This window comes from Nothobranchius furzeri, chromosome 18, assembly GCF_043380555.1.
Source record: "Nothobranchius furzeri strain GRZ-AD chromosome 18, NfurGRZ-RIMD1, whole genome shotgun sequence".
NCBI classification, from domain to species: domain Eukaryota; kingdom Metazoa; phylum Chordata; class Actinopteri; order Cyprinodontiformes; family Nothobranchiidae; genus Nothobranchius; species Nothobranchius furzeri.
In genome coordinates this window covers 30,445,742-30,462,928 of record NC_091758.1, presented here as the reverse complement: position 1 = coordinate 30,462,928, position 17,187 = coordinate 30,445,742, and the positions used below count along the sequence as shown (strand labels likewise).

General features: G+C 44.0%; 1 protein-coding gene and 1 long non-coding RNA gene across 3 annotated transcripts in view; one reads left to right on the top strand and one right to left on the bottom strand.

Annotated features, from left to right (window-relative positions):
• asap2a (ArfGAP with SH3 domain, ankyrin repeat and PH domain 2a) overlaps positions 1–17,187 on the bottom strand; it is a 57,871-nt gene that overhangs the window by 31,767 nt on the left and 8,917 nt on the right. For both annotated transcript variants that reach the window (XM_015969978.3, XM_015969980.3), the window contains exon 2: positions 2,457–2,529. In XM_015969978.3, coding sequence (XP_015825464.1) covers positions 2,457–2,529 — 73 coding nt within the window. The remainder of the gene's footprint in view (positions 1–2,456; positions 2,530–17,187) is intronic.
• Positions 3,542–4,684, top strand: LOC139063886 (uncharacterized). The gene is made up of 2 exons (XR_011517184.1): positions 3,542–3,714; positions 4,444–4,684. It is a non-coding gene; the product is annotated as an uncharacterized lncRNA (long non-coding RNA).

The following is a 17,187-nucleotide window of genomic DNA, read 5'->3' as shown; positions in this document are numbered from 1 at the left end:
TTTTGTTTCCCGCTTATCCACGCAGGGTGGCAAGGGCTCTGGAGCCCATCTCCAGCAGTCTTCGGGCAAACGGAGGGGGTACACCCTGGATGGGTTGTCAGTTCATCGCAGGGCAACACAGACTAGGGTTGTCACGGTAACCGGTATAGCGGTAAACCCCGGTAAAAAAGTTGACAATAAAAATAACCGTCCAGTTTTTAAAAAACTATATTATCTCGGTGGGTTTACCGTGGCCGCGGTTTCGGCGCGATGACCCTTACCAGCCACCGTCGCTTCAGCTGAAGTTCCCGCGGCGCGCACACGCACTTTTTAATTTGCAACGGCACCAAAACTTTGAAGCTGAAATAATGGCCGAAGGAGGCGACGGCAGCGCCCAGGACATCCATCAGCCCTCAAAGAAGACTAAATCGGAAGTATGGGCATATTTGGGATTTCTGAAAAATGCTGAGGGACAGTTAATAGAAGACGGCTATCCCGTTTGCAGAACGTGCAGGAAACAAGTGTCTGCAGAAGGCAGCAACACTTCAAATCTCATGGCACATCTGCGTGACCATCACCCACGTCTCCACAGCCAGTGCAAGGTAAGACAACATTAGCATTTTAGCTGAAATGCATGACGTGAGGACTTTTGGTTGAGGGAGAATGCAACGAGTCACTATATACTGCAGCCGCAGCGCCCTCTGCCAGCATTTAAACCGTGTCACGGACACCCTGTTGCTGGATGAAGCATCTTATTTGTTGATGATGAAGAGAAATATACAATTAGTTCCTTGTCATGGATTTGTTTACTTATTCAATGCCATTTATACTTGAACATTTGGATTTGATTACATAGTGTAGTAGTTATTTTAGTAATTTGTTTAAAGTGGATATTTATTTTAAATACATATTTTTTAAGGTTGACTTGTACAGTGCTCAAGTCAAGTGTGGACTGGAGTTTTAGATTTTCATTTTGATAATGAAGAAAACAAGTATATGAGAAGACAAGTGGTGTTTCTTTGATTTGTTTACATATTGTTTATGTTTTGAATGTTTGGATTTGTATAATTTAAACCTGCACTGACTACTGTAACAAGTTCCAGAAAAATAAGCTATTTGTTCCTTTACTTGTGAAAAGTTGCACTTTTGCTAAGGCTTTGTGTTATTTTAGGTTTAATAAACACTGTTAAACCTTTTCAGAACTATTTCAGTTTGTGTAGAACAGGACTATCAATGCTTTCTGAACATATGCAACACCGTTTAAAAAATACCGCGATAATACCGAAAACCGTGATAATTTTGGTCACAATAACCGTGAGGTTAAATTTTCATACCGTGACAACCCTAACACAGACACACAGCCACGCACACACACTCACACCCAAGAATAATTTAGAGAAAAAAATCAACCCGACAATCATGTTTTTGGACTGTGGGAGGAAGCCGGGGTGCCCGGGGAGAACCCATGCATGCACGGAGAGAGCATGCAAACGCCTTGCAGAGAGACCTCAGGTCAGGATGTGAACCCAGAATCTCCTTGCTGCAAGGCAACAGCACTAACCACTGCTCCACCATGCAGCCCACCATTAGATCATTTTTACTTAAAAAAAGAAGAAAGAAAAAAAGACATTTTGTGGCCCATGAGCTCTTGTGAAAAGCTTGGATACCCCAGCTCGAGAGCTTCAAAGGGAATGAAAACAGAAACCTTTCCGGCTGTATTCAAAATACTTTATTATATGAACAGTGTTTTCCATGGTGAACGTTAACAGGTGACCCGAGTTAATGGGAGCTTCCTGTCATGAATGCACACAACAGCGTTCTCAGAGACTTTTCCCACAAACAGGGAACGGTTTCTACTGCAAACACTGATAAGCAACAGTGGAAATCTACACTAGCTTCATTCTTCAGGGTAAAAAGGTGGTTCTGCTCGTTCACACGTTTAAAACAAAGACGCCAACATGCATAGATAGGGTGCTGCCCGTTGGTGCACAGATTCAAATAAAGCTTTATTTGTGCTACATTTAACCAGTCTGACATGTCCCGGGAGTCTGGTGTGTACACATACGTTTAGTTAGCGCTATAGTGAACACTTGTCTGTCCATGCTTCATACCCCCCAGCTGCTCTTTTAGGGCTCTGAATCAGACAGCTGTCCCTCTGGTCCAAACAGAGAGCACACTGTTCTGAAAAAAGAGCCACTCAGCACATTGTTCAGAGGGCCCTCTCCTGTCTCAGCGGGGTTCGGTCAGGCAGGACAAACAAAAGGCACTGAAAACACCCAACACCGGCACCGGCAGCCACAAAGACTACGGAAATGACCACTACATACACACACACACACACACGCACGCACTCACGCGCGCGCACTAAATGGCTGTCGTTTCCATCTCCATTTGATTCAAAAATACAGTAAATGCTGGACCTGTTTAAAAATATAGGAAACAAAAACCACCTGACAGCAGAATCTTACAGGACTTACCCAGGCCAGACGCGTAGATGGCCTTGACAGACTTCTTCATCTTGTAGAGAACACTGCGATCCACATCCAGAGCCTGAACAAACACACAAAGGGGCAAAAACTGAGAAATTCAGACAGAAAGTTCAGAAGGATCAACGAAAAGATCATTTGTATTTGTGTAGGTCAAGGCAGGGGACATGAAGCACACTAGCTTTGTCTGGTCCTTGTGAATTATTAGCGAGGGTGTGTATTAGCAAGAATCTGGCGATACGATATATATCACAATACAGAAGAAACAACACGATATATCGTCATTTTGAAACTCAGATGGTATTTGTAATTTTTAAGACGATTTCATTGGGAAACTCCTGTCAAACCCTGCTCAGTCACATCTAGTGTTATTGCGACGGAATGAAGGCGGTATAAACTGCTGCCACCTAGCAGTCAGAGTTTGAACTTCATGGGTCTCCATTTCACCAGGCTGGCCCAAAAGAATCAATTTCTTAGCCATTTCAGTGACAAACCAGTATCGTTCTTGGAGTGGCCTGGCAGAGTTGCTGGGCGGGACTTGTAGTAAACTCTTGCTGACTGGTTGTAACTCGGTGGGAAATTATGTTTATGTTTATTTATTTAGCAGATGCTTTTTTCCAAAGCGTCTTACAATTTATAACCTATAGGGCATGTTGTGATCTGTGGGGGAAACCGGAGTACCCGGAGGAAACCCACGCATGAATGGGGAGAACACGCAACTCCACGCAGAAAGGCCGCAGCCGAGTTTCGAACCTGCAACGTTTGTGCTGCGAGGCAACAGTGCTAACCACTAGAGCTGAAACAACTAATCGATTTAATCGATTATAATCGATTATTAAAATAGTTAACAACTTTTTTAGTCATCGATTAGTTGTTTAATAATCATATTTTACCGCATAAAGTCTATTTTTTACCACACTCTGACATCGGTTACAAGCTGTTAAATTTGCCGCCAGTGTGTGGCAGTAATGAGCCACTGATCTACCAGTGGAGCCGTAGAAGAAGAAATGAGCCAATGGGTGCCCTCGGTTTTCATGACGTATCACATTACTGACGCTCATCTTGCTGTGAGAGATGGCGGAACAAGAGGAAATACGGAAGAAAAATAGAAGCGACAAAACTGAAGAGAAACCCCGGACAAAAACCTCACGAGTATGGGAGCACATTTGAGACGAAAGCATGTGGGGGCTGATGCAGCAGAGGAAGAGCACCGCGGTCAAGTGAGCCGTCATTTGGAAGAGCCAGCCCGGTAAGTAACAGAAAATAAACAAGCTGGACTTAGTGTTTTAGCTGAGTTTGTTATACTGGATGTTAAACATGTTTTTTTGCCGCGTCAGTCTGCGGTGTTCTACTTCTGATTGACTAGATGCAATCGTGAATCTCCTCCGTGTTGTGTATCATGCGCTTGCCAAATTTAGCACGTCTGTTTATAAGAATGTTCTCGTTAAGAGAAAAACGGCACAAACCCATAACTATGTTCCTCATTCAAAAAAGGACAACTCCGCGGAGAAAAATATACAGACAAGCTGTGTCCAGGTGAATATAACGCGGCATAGTTGTACACTTTCAATTTTTAAATACAGGAGAAATTCAGAAAAAGTCATTTTTTTACTATTAAAAGGCTGTTTTACTATCTAACGCTGTAAAACGCCTCACAACACATTTTTATCATGTTTCTTAAACAGTATTACACAAAATAAACATTTTTCACATTTCTCTGGCTAATTTAAACACTCCCGACTCAAAGTAAAAACCTCATGAGCTTCTTACTTAGAGCTTTTTAATAGTAAAAATGTTTTACTTTTTTTCTGAATATCTCCTGTTGCGGGCTATTTTGTAGAACGTAACCCTCAAAATAAATGATCACTGTATATTGTTAATTAATTCAAATAATATAATATTGATTTAGTGTTGTAGTGTGTGTGCTGCTTTATTTTATATGTGTACTTATTTCAGTCTATTTGCGTTTCTTATGCAGAAAAAAACAAGCAACGATGGACAACTACATGGGGAAGAAGGCACTCACCCCCCAGCAATTCATACCACTTACAAACTCTATTCTAAACATGCTGGTAAAAGACATGAGGCCACTATCCATGGTGGAAGGAGCAGGCTTCCAGCTAATGCTAAAAATTATTCTGGACTGATATTTTGCACTGTTTAGCTCATTTTATACTGCTGACTGTGTTCATGTGCAATAAAATAGATTGCAGTCAACTGCACAATTCTCTTATGTTTTTTTGTTCTTAACTGAAATGCATCCATCACTTGTATAGGTTAAATAGCTAAACAATAACAAACCGATTAATCGATTAATCGAAAAAATAATCGACAGATTAATCGATTATGAAAATAATCGTTAGTTGCAGCCCTACTAACCACTGCTCCACCATGCAGCCAAATTATATTGGCGCATCTTGCAGAAGTAAAGTTTGAAGGGCGTTTTGGCAAAGCAAAATTCAATTTAGTATCCAAACACAAAACATCATGATGTTTCTCACATTTGCTAGGACAGGTTTTATGAATAGAAATGGTGTAACTGGTACAGAAACGGGGTTACTGTTTCAAATGTTCTTGACAGCTAAGGAAAATCAAGGCAGCAACACAACTTTAAACTTTTATCTCATTATTTGAGCTCTTTTTAAAGTTCCTATAATGACACAAAACTCTGCTAATTACAAGGATGTTCAAAAACCATCCTAATTTGACGGTGGCACAGGAGTTAAGTGCTCGCCCCGTAATTGGAAGGTTGCAGGTTCGAGCCCCGCTCAGTTTGTTGCCGTCGTTGTGTCCTTGGGCAAGACACTTAACCCCCCCTTGCCTGCTGGTAGTGGACAGAGGGGCCGGTGGCGCCAGTGCTCGGCAGCGCGCCCCAGGGCAGCCGTAGCTCATCCCACCAGCATGTGAATGTGTGTGTGTGTGTGTGTGTGTGTGTGTGTGTGTGTGTGTGTGTGTGTGTGTGTGACTGATTGTGTTGTAAAGTGCCTTGGGGGGTCCCAGGACTCTACAAAAGCTGTATCAAATACAGGCCATTTAGCATTTTATACAATCTGAACACAGAACTTTCAAAAACCACACACACCATTTCCAAAGTTGCACATTCTTGCTGTGCTGAACAGAAATGTAGATTTATTAGATAGTTCTTTCCTAATCCTGAATGCTTGCTTGACTGTGTACAGTTAGGGTGTCTGTGCCATCTCTGCTCTGACTCTGTCATGCATTATTCAGGAAAAAGCTATAAATAGACCTGAGCTCCCTCATTAGCAATGGTGCTAGTGCACACATGGTTTTATAGCAGCTCTCCAACAGGACAGGTGATAATCTGTGACTTTTCTTGCAAAGTTTTTTCCACACATGCAAAAAAAAAAAAAATCCCAAAAATATTGAGCCCAGGCAAACACTGGAAGCCCAGTTGGGACATTGATCCTCTTGTGATGATAAATGATTGATTATGTATAAATTATATTCATTTTAAGTGACTCTATGAAGAATGTCCGCACAGGCCTGCCAAAACCACCGCTGCCTCCCTCAACCGATATTAGTAGCATGTTTGGTTTCCATGAATTCCCGATCACTCATGCAAACACACAAGCATTTAGACACACTGTCCAAATTGCATCAGATGTACAAGTAAGAAATGTACTTAAATTAGATCCATAAATCAGTTTGATTTGAATTTGAAAGCAGTTTGGGTTTAGTAATAAGTTCAACAATTAGCTTTCCCCTCCAAGTGATATTTCATCAACAAAAACCCGAAGACTGAGGGGGCTTTAGAGGGAAAGTTACAGAAGAACAGCTGGAATAAAAGAACACGGAGCTGAAAGAAAACATACAAAACCTGTCATTGAAAAAACCCACTCATTGACTTGTCAAAAATAAAGACGCATACCCAGCCACTGTATTTTATATCTTTTTTTTTTTGTTTTTTTCAGTTTATCTTTTCGCTTCTTTAAATTCATTTACTGATTAAGTTTGCAAATGATATTCAGATTTAGAAAAACACAATTAAACAGAGTTAATTATGGAGTTCCACAAGGTTTGATACTTGGACTTTTTGATTTACTCCTCCTTGAACCGTCACCTTATCGTGGTGGAGGAGTTTGAGTGCCCTAATGATCCTAGGAGCTATGTTGTCTGGGGCACTTAGTGCCCCTGGTAGGGTCTCCCATGACAAATTGGTCTTAGGTGAAGGGTGAGACAAAGAACGGTTCGAAGGATCTTTCATGGCGGTGAAAACGAAGAGTCGGAGTACCCGGCCCGGAGGGTTACCGGGGTCCCACCCTGGAGCCAGGCCTGGGGTTGGGGCCCGTGAGCGAGCGCCTGGTGGCCGGGCTTTCGCCCATGGGGCCCGGCCGGGCCCAGCCCGAACCGGATACATGGGCTCGTCCAACTGTGGACCCACCACCCGCAGGAGGAACATGAAGGGTCCGGTGCAATGTGAATCGGGTGGCAGACCAAGGCGGGAGCCTTGGCGGTCCAATCCCCGGACAAGGAAACTAGTTTTTGGGACATGGAACGTCACCTCGCTGGCGGGGAAGGAGCCGGAGCTTGTGGCAGAGGTTGAGCGGTACCGGCTAGATATAGTCGGACTCACCTCGACACATTGCATTGGCTCTGGAACCCGAGACCTGGAGAGGGGTTGGACACTCTACTTTGCTGGAGTTGCTCCGGGTGAGAGGCGGAGGGCTGGGGTTGGCTTTTTGTTAGCCCCGAGACTCTCTGCCTGTGTGTTGGGGTTTACCCCGGGGGACAAGAGGGTAGCTTCCTTGCGCCTTCGGGTCGGGGAACGGGTCCTGACTGTTGTTTGTGCGTATGGGCCAAATATCAGTTCAGAGTACCCACCCTTTTTGGAGTCCCTGGGACGAGTGCTAGATAGTGCTCCATCAGGGGACTCCATTGTCCTGCTGGGGGACTTCAATGCTCACGTGGGCAATGACAGCTTGACCTGGAGGGGTGTGATTGGGAGGAACGGCCCACCTGATCAGAACTCGAGCGGTGTTTTGTTATTGGACTTCTGTGCAAGCCGCAGTTTGGCCATAACGAACACCATGTTCGAACATAAGGATGCCCACCGGTACACTTGGTACCAGGGCAGCCTAGGTCACAGGTCGATGATAGATTTTATAGTCATATCATCTGACCTGCGACCGTATGTTTTGGACACCCGAGTGAAGAGAGGGGCGGAGCTGTCAACTGATCACCACCTGGTGGTGAGTTGGATCAGATGGCAAGGGAACATGCCGCGTAGACCTGGCAGACCCAAACGCATAGTGAGGGTCTGCTGGGAACGCCTGGCAGAAGAACCTGTCAAGACGGTCTTCAACTCCCACCTCCGGCAGAGCTTTGACCACGTCCCGAGAGCAGTGGGGGACATTGAGTCCGAGTGGGCCTTGTTCCACTCTGCGATTGTCGAGGCGGCTGTTGCTAGCTGTGGTCGTAAGGTGGCCGGTGCCAGTCGTGGTGGCAACCCCCGTACCCGCTGGTGGACACCAGAGGTTCGGGGAGCCGTCAGGCTGAAGAAGGAGGCCTACAGGGCGTGGCTGGTCTGTGGGTCTCCGGAGGCAGCAGACAGGTACCGGATAGCCAAGCGGGGTGCAGCAGTGGCAGTTGCCGAGGCAAAATATCGGGCGTGGGAGGAGTTTGGTGAGGCCATGGAGAAAGACTATCGATCGGCTCCAAAGAGGTTCTGGCAAACTGTCCGGCGCCTCAGGAGAGGAAGGCAGCAACTCGCTCACACTGTTTACAGTGGGGATGGGGAGCTGCTGACGTCAACTGAGGCTATAGTCGGACGGTGGAAGGAATACTTTGAGGAGCTCCTCAATCCCACCAATGCGCATTCCGAGGAGGAACCAGAGCTGGGAGGCCTGGGGATGGACTGTCCGATCTCGGGGGCAGAAGTTGCTGAGGTAGTCAAACAACTACACAGCGGCGGAGCCCCGGGGGCGGATGAGGTTCGTCCTGGGTATCTCAAGGCTATGGATGTTGTAGGGCTGTCATGGTTGACACGTCTCTACAACATTGCGTGGTCATCGGGGGCAGTTCCTAGGGAGTGGCAGACCGGGGTGGTGGTCCCCATCTTTAAGAAGGGTGACCTGAGGGTGTGTTCCAACTATAGGGGGATCACACTCCTCAGCCTCCCTGGAAAGGTCTACTCCAAGGTACTGGAGAGGAGGGTCCGATCGATAGTTGAATCTCAGATAGAGGAGGAGCAATGTGGTTTTCGTCCTGGCCGTGGAACTGTGGACCAGCTCTATACCCTTGCAAGGGTGATGGAGGGGGCATGGGAGTTTGCCCAACCAATCCACATGTGCTTTGTGGATTTGGAGAAGGCTTATGACCGTGTCCCCAGGGGCACCCTGTGGGGGACGCTCCAGGAGTATGGGGTGGGTGGCTTTCTGTTAAGGGCCATTCAGTCCCTTTACCAGAGGAGCGTGAGTTTGGTCCGCATAGCCGGTAGTAAGTCGGACCTGTTCCCAGTGAGGGTTGGACTCCGCCAGGGCTGCCCTTTGTCACCGGTTCTGTTCATCACATTTATGGACAGAATTTCTAGACGCAGCCGTGGTGTGGAGTGTGTCGAGTTTGGTGGCAGGAGAATCTCGTCTCTGCTTTTTGCGGATGATGTGGTCCTCCTAGCTTCATCCAGCTCTGACCTTCAGCTCTTGCTGGGTAGGTTCGCGGCCGAATGTGAAGCGGCTGGGATGAGGATCAGCACCTCCAAATCTGAGACCATGGTTCTCGACCGGAAAAGGGTGGCTTGCCACCTCCGGGTCGGGGGAGAGGTCCTACCTCAAGTGGAGGAGTTTAAGTATCTCGGGGTCTTGTTCACGAGTGAGGGTAGGAGGGATCGGGAGATCGACAGGCGGATTGGTTCGGCGTCTGCAGTGATGCGGACGCTGAGCCGATCTGTCGTGGGGAAGAGGGAGCTGAGCCAGAAAGCCAGGCTCTCGATTTACCGGTCGATCTACGTCCCAATCCTCACCTATGGTCATGAGCTTTGGGTAATGACCGAAAGAACGAGATCGCGGATACAAGCGGCCGAAATGAGTTTCCTCCGTAGGGTGGCCGGGCTCAGCCTTAGAGATAGGGTGAGGAGCTCGGACATTCGGGAGGGACTCGGAGTAGAACCGCTGCTCCTCCGGATCGAAAGGAGCCAGTTGAGGTGGTTTGGGCATCTGGTCAGGATGCCTCCTGGACGCCTCCCTGGGGAGGTGTTTCGGGCATGTCCTGCCGGCAGAAGGCCCCCGGGTCGACCCAGGACACGTTGGAGAAGTTACATCTCCAATCTGGTCCGGGAACGCCTTGGGGTCCTGCCGGAGGAGCTGGTGGACAAGGCCGGGGAGAGGACGGCCTGGAGCTCCCTAGTTGGGATGCTGCCCCCGCGACCCGGACCCGGATAAGCGGAGGAAGACGAGACGAGACGAGACGAGACTTTTTGATTTAATGATCCTATTAGGTTGTATTGGACACAAATGTTTCTTTCTACGTAGATAATACTCTGCTATACTAGGTTTGTTGGATTTCATTCATCTACCTAAGGCCTTATTTCAGCGGGGTGACACTCACAGCTAGTTGGAGACACAAACAGCTGCAAAATTAGCAAATTTTCAGTTTCAATCACATTGAAAGGACTAGTTAAACTTTTGTAATTTGAAACGTGAAAAACATTTCAATATTTACCAGAACAGTTTTTTTTTCCCCCAATTTAGTTACAAAGGTGTTGCAGCTTATCATCATATATTTGGTATGTGGTCATGCTTGGAACATCCGATTCTGTCTCACCAACCCCTCCCAAAGCGGTCTCAGCTTTTGACTCATGAAAACCAAACCAAGTTGAGTTTCAAATGCCTGCAACAATTCAGACAATTTTGAAAGTAAACAGTGTCGCATGTTTTTGAACATGTCAAAAATTCAGTCAAGAAACAAAAATAAGTGCAGCCACTCAAGTAAGAACATTGAAAACTCTTGTCAAAGGTTTGGAAATCCTCCACAAATATGCACTTATTGCAGTGAGATACAGACTTGAAGGAAAAAAAGTATTTTTAAAAGCTAAAAAACTAGCTTTTAAGTAACTTGTTGTAATATTTTGACTTTAAGATGCAATACTGCTTATAATGCATCTTTCTAAGAATAAAATATGTTGACTTCAACTAGAAGAACATTCAAAAAGGCTGCAAGGCTGTGGTTTTAGTCCCTACAGCTCCTGTTTAATGACTCATCTGTAACTCATGGCATTATCCCGTTTTCTCTGCCTGGTTAGGACGACGTCTCCAGCTGCGGTGTAGACCCCACACAGTCAGGTGTCTGCTCTGCAGCTATTTTTATAAAACGAGCACGAGACTGAGACAAATGCAGCTGTTCCTCCAAGCAGATGTAAGCTCTGTGTCAGTTAACGCCGATGGTCCAATCCAACCACAGGATGACTTTCTTAGTTTTCTTAAGGCTAATTTGAGCTCTGAGCATTGCAACTTAGGGGAAAATCCTTGGGTTTTCAAAAAGTCTGTGGTTTCATTCTTGCATGAATCATTTTGATGCTTCAGGGTTGGGGTTATGTAAATAAATTGATCCAAGACAAACTGCTAGCCAAAGGCCTTTATTGATTTGATCATTTATGAAGAGAATATCGACATGAAGAGCAATTTCACACTTTGACACATGCCTCTGACCATTGTAAAGTCTTGACAATTTTTCACAAAACTCAAGAAATTCAAACCAACCCTAAAAGGATTCCCAGTTATTCCAGCTATTATTAACTTGTGCGAGCATCAAGGACACAAGCCAGAGCAACTTCTAGCAGGTTTATAGGTATGTATAACCAAACTAAATGGTAATTTATAGTTGATCAGACCACAGATGGGTTTAAATGTTGGTTTTTGCCTGTGGCCACAACAAAAAGCCCCAGTAGACCTCTGCAGGGCTGTGAGTGGATTAGAGCAACTGAAACTCTAAATTAGCTTCTAGGACTGAGCATCTCTAACATACACACACACACGCACACACGCACACACACACACCATCACGCTCCAGCAGGTCCTTTCAATCCCTTCAAAGTGGTCCGACGGTACAACAGACAAGCAGGGTAATAATCCAGCTGAACACAACAAGCACCCCTTTAAACCACTTAGTCCCTGGAGTAATCAATCATTTTCCCATGTGCTTTGATTCCGATTTCCATTTCACTCCATATTGCTTTAAATTTAAATATTGCAGGACAGAAAACATTCACAAAGGAGAGGGGATTTCCAGAAGCCAACCAGCAGGAACGCAGGGAGTAAAAAAAAAAAAAAGCCTCCTAGCCTGGAGCTGCTCACATGCACACTTTCTACACCATTCCCGCCATGTCAACATTTCTCTGTTGAAACTGAGTGGCTCTTCTCTGCCAACCAGACGAGGGGAAAAAAGGCTACCCAAACTGAATTTAATTAATCCGCATCTTAAAAGGTGACATCATTGTCATGATTGCGATCGCCATCGGTCACCATCTGCTGCAGCCAATCCCCACTCACTACCATGCCACTGGAGGGTCGCGAAGGTCGTCGTCATGGAGATCCACTTGGGTTTGTGCGTTTTCTGGACTCTTGAGAACAGTGTGTCGGATTACTGATTATTGCTGATAGAGGACATTAAAGCGTGTTTGAAACAGTAACGGAAGAAGATCCTGAGTGAGGGCATTTAGAGAGGTTCACCATAGAGAAATGATCACTTCTGCTGTAATGTTTTAATTAGCTCAATAAGACAAAAGCGTAAGACTCCTTAAACTTTGTATTTATTGGTTTCATTTTCATGCAAACAGAAGACCGTTAGATGGTGTTATTCTGTTTCCTCAGCTCATAATGAAATAAAGACATGGCAGCCAACAAGACTGGTGAAGGTCAAACGGTGGACAGGAAAACTCACAAGACCACAGCCCATGAGTGTACGTAAAGCCAAACCTTCTAAACCTCCTAAAAGATTTTGCAGACTGCGTGGTTTTTAACTGCAGCTTCACCTGTTCAAATACAAGAGTGAAGTCTCATTTCCACCCTCATCACCAAGCCAGCAACGAGCAAAATCACACCTGCTCTACAGACGGGTTCATTTAATACGTAATGTTTAGGTGGAACAGAGTCGAGAAAGCTTCTTTAACTGGTCAATGATGAGGTAGTAGACTTCACTTCACTCTAGCTTTTCAGAGACAAAATGAAAGCTCTGGAAGCTGACAAATTCCTAAATTAATGAGAAATCAATATGTGTGCATTTTCATATGTGATTACTGTAATTAGGGATTCGAACGCTCAAAAAGACAACCTAAAAAGTTTCAATACAATATCCAACGGGGGGACAAAGCATCTACTTTATCTTGATTTTAAAGCTAAAACAACTAGGGCTGCAGCTATCGAATATTTTTGTAATCGAGTACTCTATCGAATCTTTTTTTCGATTAATCGAGTACTCTAATAAATTACCCTTTTGTGTTTGTAAACCTTTATATCATATATTGATGAGCCAAGATGGCGCTGAGTATGGCTGCCTCGTCGCGAGCTCCACCAAGTTCCAACATTACACGCTCCATACTGTACATTAATGCCACTGTTTTGCACATACCAACCTCTGTACATTTTATATCTCTTATCTTATTGTTTACTTTATTCATTTGTATACTTAGATTAGCCATTTTTATATTTTACTTGTTTTTACATTACTGTATTTTTGCACAACTCTGTTGCTGTGAAGCTCGCACACAAGAATTTCACTCGCATGTACTGTACCAGTGTACCTGCACATGTGACGTGACAATAAAAGTGATTTGATTTGATATCAAATAGCATGTTATAATTATGAAAGACCTCTTAAAATGAGCAAGCAATTGCCAGTTATTCAAGTTTTATTCAAAATTAGTTTGCATAAATTCAGCACTTCAACTTTACTTCACAGTAAACAAATGCCTGTGCAAAAAATAAGCAAACCTGAGCCGATTTTCCCCTCGTGCGAGAATCTGCTAGCCTGCAAGTCAGACAAAAACTAGGAGGATAACGCTGCGAGCGGCTGCGGCCCAAACAGAACCAGAACCGCTCACGGCGCAAACAGCTCGCTGGCTGTTTCCCTATTAACACACGTCCGTTTTAATTTCCACACTTTTTTTTCTCACACTAACAAGGATTGCCAAAAGCATGTTTGCTGTGGTTTTGTCAAATTATACTGATCACAAAACATTTATTTACTTTCTTTCGTTTTCCTCCGCCACTCATAAATACCCGTGTCCTCCTGCAGAAACCCAGAGGGACAACAGACATCAATAACACAATAAAAAGTCCAACGTGTTGTGTAAAAACTGCTATTTTTAGCACATTTTAAGTCCGACGTGTTGCTACCAGATGTAAGGTGTGAGCTGAAACTGAGTGCTACAAACGAAAAAGTCGCAGAGTCCGCAGAATATATAGAAAAACAGGCTAAAATGCATTATCTTGTAGAGGCTCCGAGTCCGCTTGCAGAAGTGACATTTACAGGTGCTGCAGCACGGAGGATGTGGTGTTGTGCTAGGCTAAATCCATTTTACTGTATTTATACTGGACTACGTTTTCCACCTTACGACGTGAAAAATGGTTCCACAACTTTGACATTTTCTGTCTTTTTCGCACTCCACCGGGGTTCAAGTTGTCCGCCATGGCTTAAGAGAAAGTTAAGTTATAGTCGCTACTCGCGTGTGCATTCAGTCCAGTGGGCATGTGCGTCACTTATTTCGGTCCGGGTGAAACATGTTCCCGGGCGATTGCAAAGCCATGAATTAATTAAATATGAATTAAACGAATCCTCGAGGCAGAGAATTTGACTCGAGGATTTTTTGTACTCGAATTATTCGAGGTACTCGAGGAATCGTTTCAGCTCTAAAAACAACACATTTGATTTTACAGTGTAGTGATAATTCTCTCATCACATATTTTGGGAGCAGCGGGGTGAGGAACACCACCAAGAAGAGCAAATCCAGCTCCATGGTCAGTTCTATTGTGGCCATTTCTACCCCGGCGTCTGAAGAAGAAAGACATTCCTGGGTGATTGCACGCTGCACTGACTGACAGACAGGACAGAGATCCAGCCCCATTGTTCTCGCCAGCCAACTATCTGCTGATGACAGCATGTCTGCTCTGCAAGATGCTTTCCCACTTCTCTAAGAGGCCCCATCAGCATACCAAATACATGTCCAATTCAAACAAAAGGGCAAGTCCTCCTTGTGTGCAGTAGCGCTGTAACCACTACTGTGTGGCTTTATATGTAGACAAATAACCTCCTCTCACCCTTAAGCTACCCCTTGTGACAGAGGAGTGTAAACAGTCTGAAACATACTATAAACATCCAATTTATTCTCTGCATATATAGTATCCACTTCTCATAGGAGGAACCAGACATTATTAAACAAAGCAAACTTTGCTCCTCTGAGAGACATTTATGAAAAAATAATGGCTTATACTTTATATTACTCTAAACACTATAGGAGTAACAATTTACCTGGAGGATAACTTAAGCCTATATACATGGCCTTTGCCACCCAGGTAATAAAGATGAGACAGAATTATGGCTGAGGGATGAAACAGTCCTTAAAGTAGATCGTAAATAAATAAGTCTCAACCACTCCAAGTACAAGTCCGTTGGCTGATTCCTCTGTACAAGCAAACTCTACAGCAGCCAACAAGTCGACGGTCTTTAATATGGAGCTAGGATTAGGACAATATTCAATTTTCATTTAGTACATGTATTTTTTATTTTGTAAAATCAAACTTTTATTTTGTACATTTACTACTCATTTTGTAACATCAAACATTCATTCAGAAACATGAAACTTTCGGTTTTTACCTAGCAGACTTCCAAAATTAAAAAAATCAATGTACAAGTTTGAAATCAAAACTCTCAAAACACACTTTTCATTCTACAGGTACAAACCTCAACTCTACAGTGTTACGGATCCTTTTGTCTCAATTCTAGCGTCAGTGGGAGGAACTTGGGTGGAACCAATGAGTAGTAAATGTACAAAATAAAAGTTTGATTTTACAAAATAAAAAATACATGTACAAAATAAATCTTTCCTGTTACAAAACAAGAAATACAAGTACAAATTGAGAATTACAAGTTAGAAAACTAAAGTTACAAGTTACGTGTCACGAAACATGTCCCAAGTTACAAAACTTGGTACAAGTTACACTGAATATTGTCCCAATCCTAGCTCCATATTTTAGTCATTTAAAACATTTGCATAACTAATAGGGATGTAAGAAAATATCAATATGGAAATATATTTGATTCAAGTTTATTTATATAGCGCCCAATTACGACAAGAGTTATCTTAAAGCACTTCACAAAGTAACAGTTTTCAGTTTCGGCTGAAACTTTTAGGTTGTTAAAATAAGACGGAAGAATAAATTATATTGAAGACTCTAGTGTACTTTGGTATTTGTGCTCCAGACAACTCCCATACAGAAATAAAGAAAAGAAATACGAGCAATAGCCCAGTTTTGGTACTTCCACGTGTATCCATTTCACTGGCCTGGTCCAAAAGGACCCCCACTGATGGCAGCCTCAGCTACCCTGGGCTACACTTAGAGATGAGGTTGCCAAACACAGGCGCCATCGGTCCCTCCAAAGAGCCTTGCCCAAGGACACAGCGACTAATGCGTATGAAGCCTGGCTTTGAACTACAAACCATCTGGTTACAGCACAAACTCCGAAACCCTGAGCCAACATTGCCCATTTACATTTCAAATTAGCATTTAGATGTATAGTTTCTATTGAAATTAAGATAAATTCCTGGAAATTAGTTCATACTGGTAATGTTAAATATTTGTTGAAATACAGGTCAGATAATTTTTAATGTAAATGTTTTGATAGATTCAACTTTAAAGGAAGTAAAGAGACAAAATTAAGATGAAGGAATCATCTATCCATACTCTGAAATTGTTGTTTTAAGTAGGTTTTCTTGCCCTAAATTATAAAAGGAGTTGTGTCAACTTTTCCACAGGTGGGTCACAAAAACAGCAAAGTGTGGTTTAGGTTTTTTGCGCCCAGCTAGAGGCCGAAGACGGTGTGGCTCATGGAAATGCCCTCAGTCTCTTCAAAACAAACGTCAAAGCATTTTACCGTTGCAATCCGTTTCTGTTGAGAACAATGGTGCCACTATTGAGAACGATTCAGTAAGAAAAAAACTTTCAAGAGTTTCATTCACAACTTCTGTCCATGGCGAGTGTGAAAAGTCAACATTTAGACAGAAGTGGGCTTGTGGAGCTGACAGCGAACAGGTCATGGCTGCATGGTTTCTTGGTTTTCTCCAAACAGCTGACACGCCACTATTCAGTTTGCCCAAGGGCGGGCTGGAAAACTCAACATTGAAATTCAGAGTTCGTGCGGCATTGAGAGGACAAAGACTTTTATTTTAACAGTATCACAGTTGTGGAGGAAAAGAGCTGCAAGAGCATTTTCATGTCCCTAACTGAACATGACTGAAACGTTTCACCCACCTATGGGTCTTGTGGTGTTTTAGCGCACACGTCTTCGCTGCTTTTACAGTTCCTCTGTGGCGGCTGGACCAAACCTCGGATGCCAGAAATCACACCAGGGTGACAGCATCAGCTGCGGGACTTTAAGTGTTTGAGAAAACAAACTTTCATGTTCACTGCTGAGGTGTTTTGAGTGCGTTTTAAACTTTACAGGGTGAGATTCCTGGGGGGAGAACTTTTGTCTCCGTTTGGGTTTACCAGAC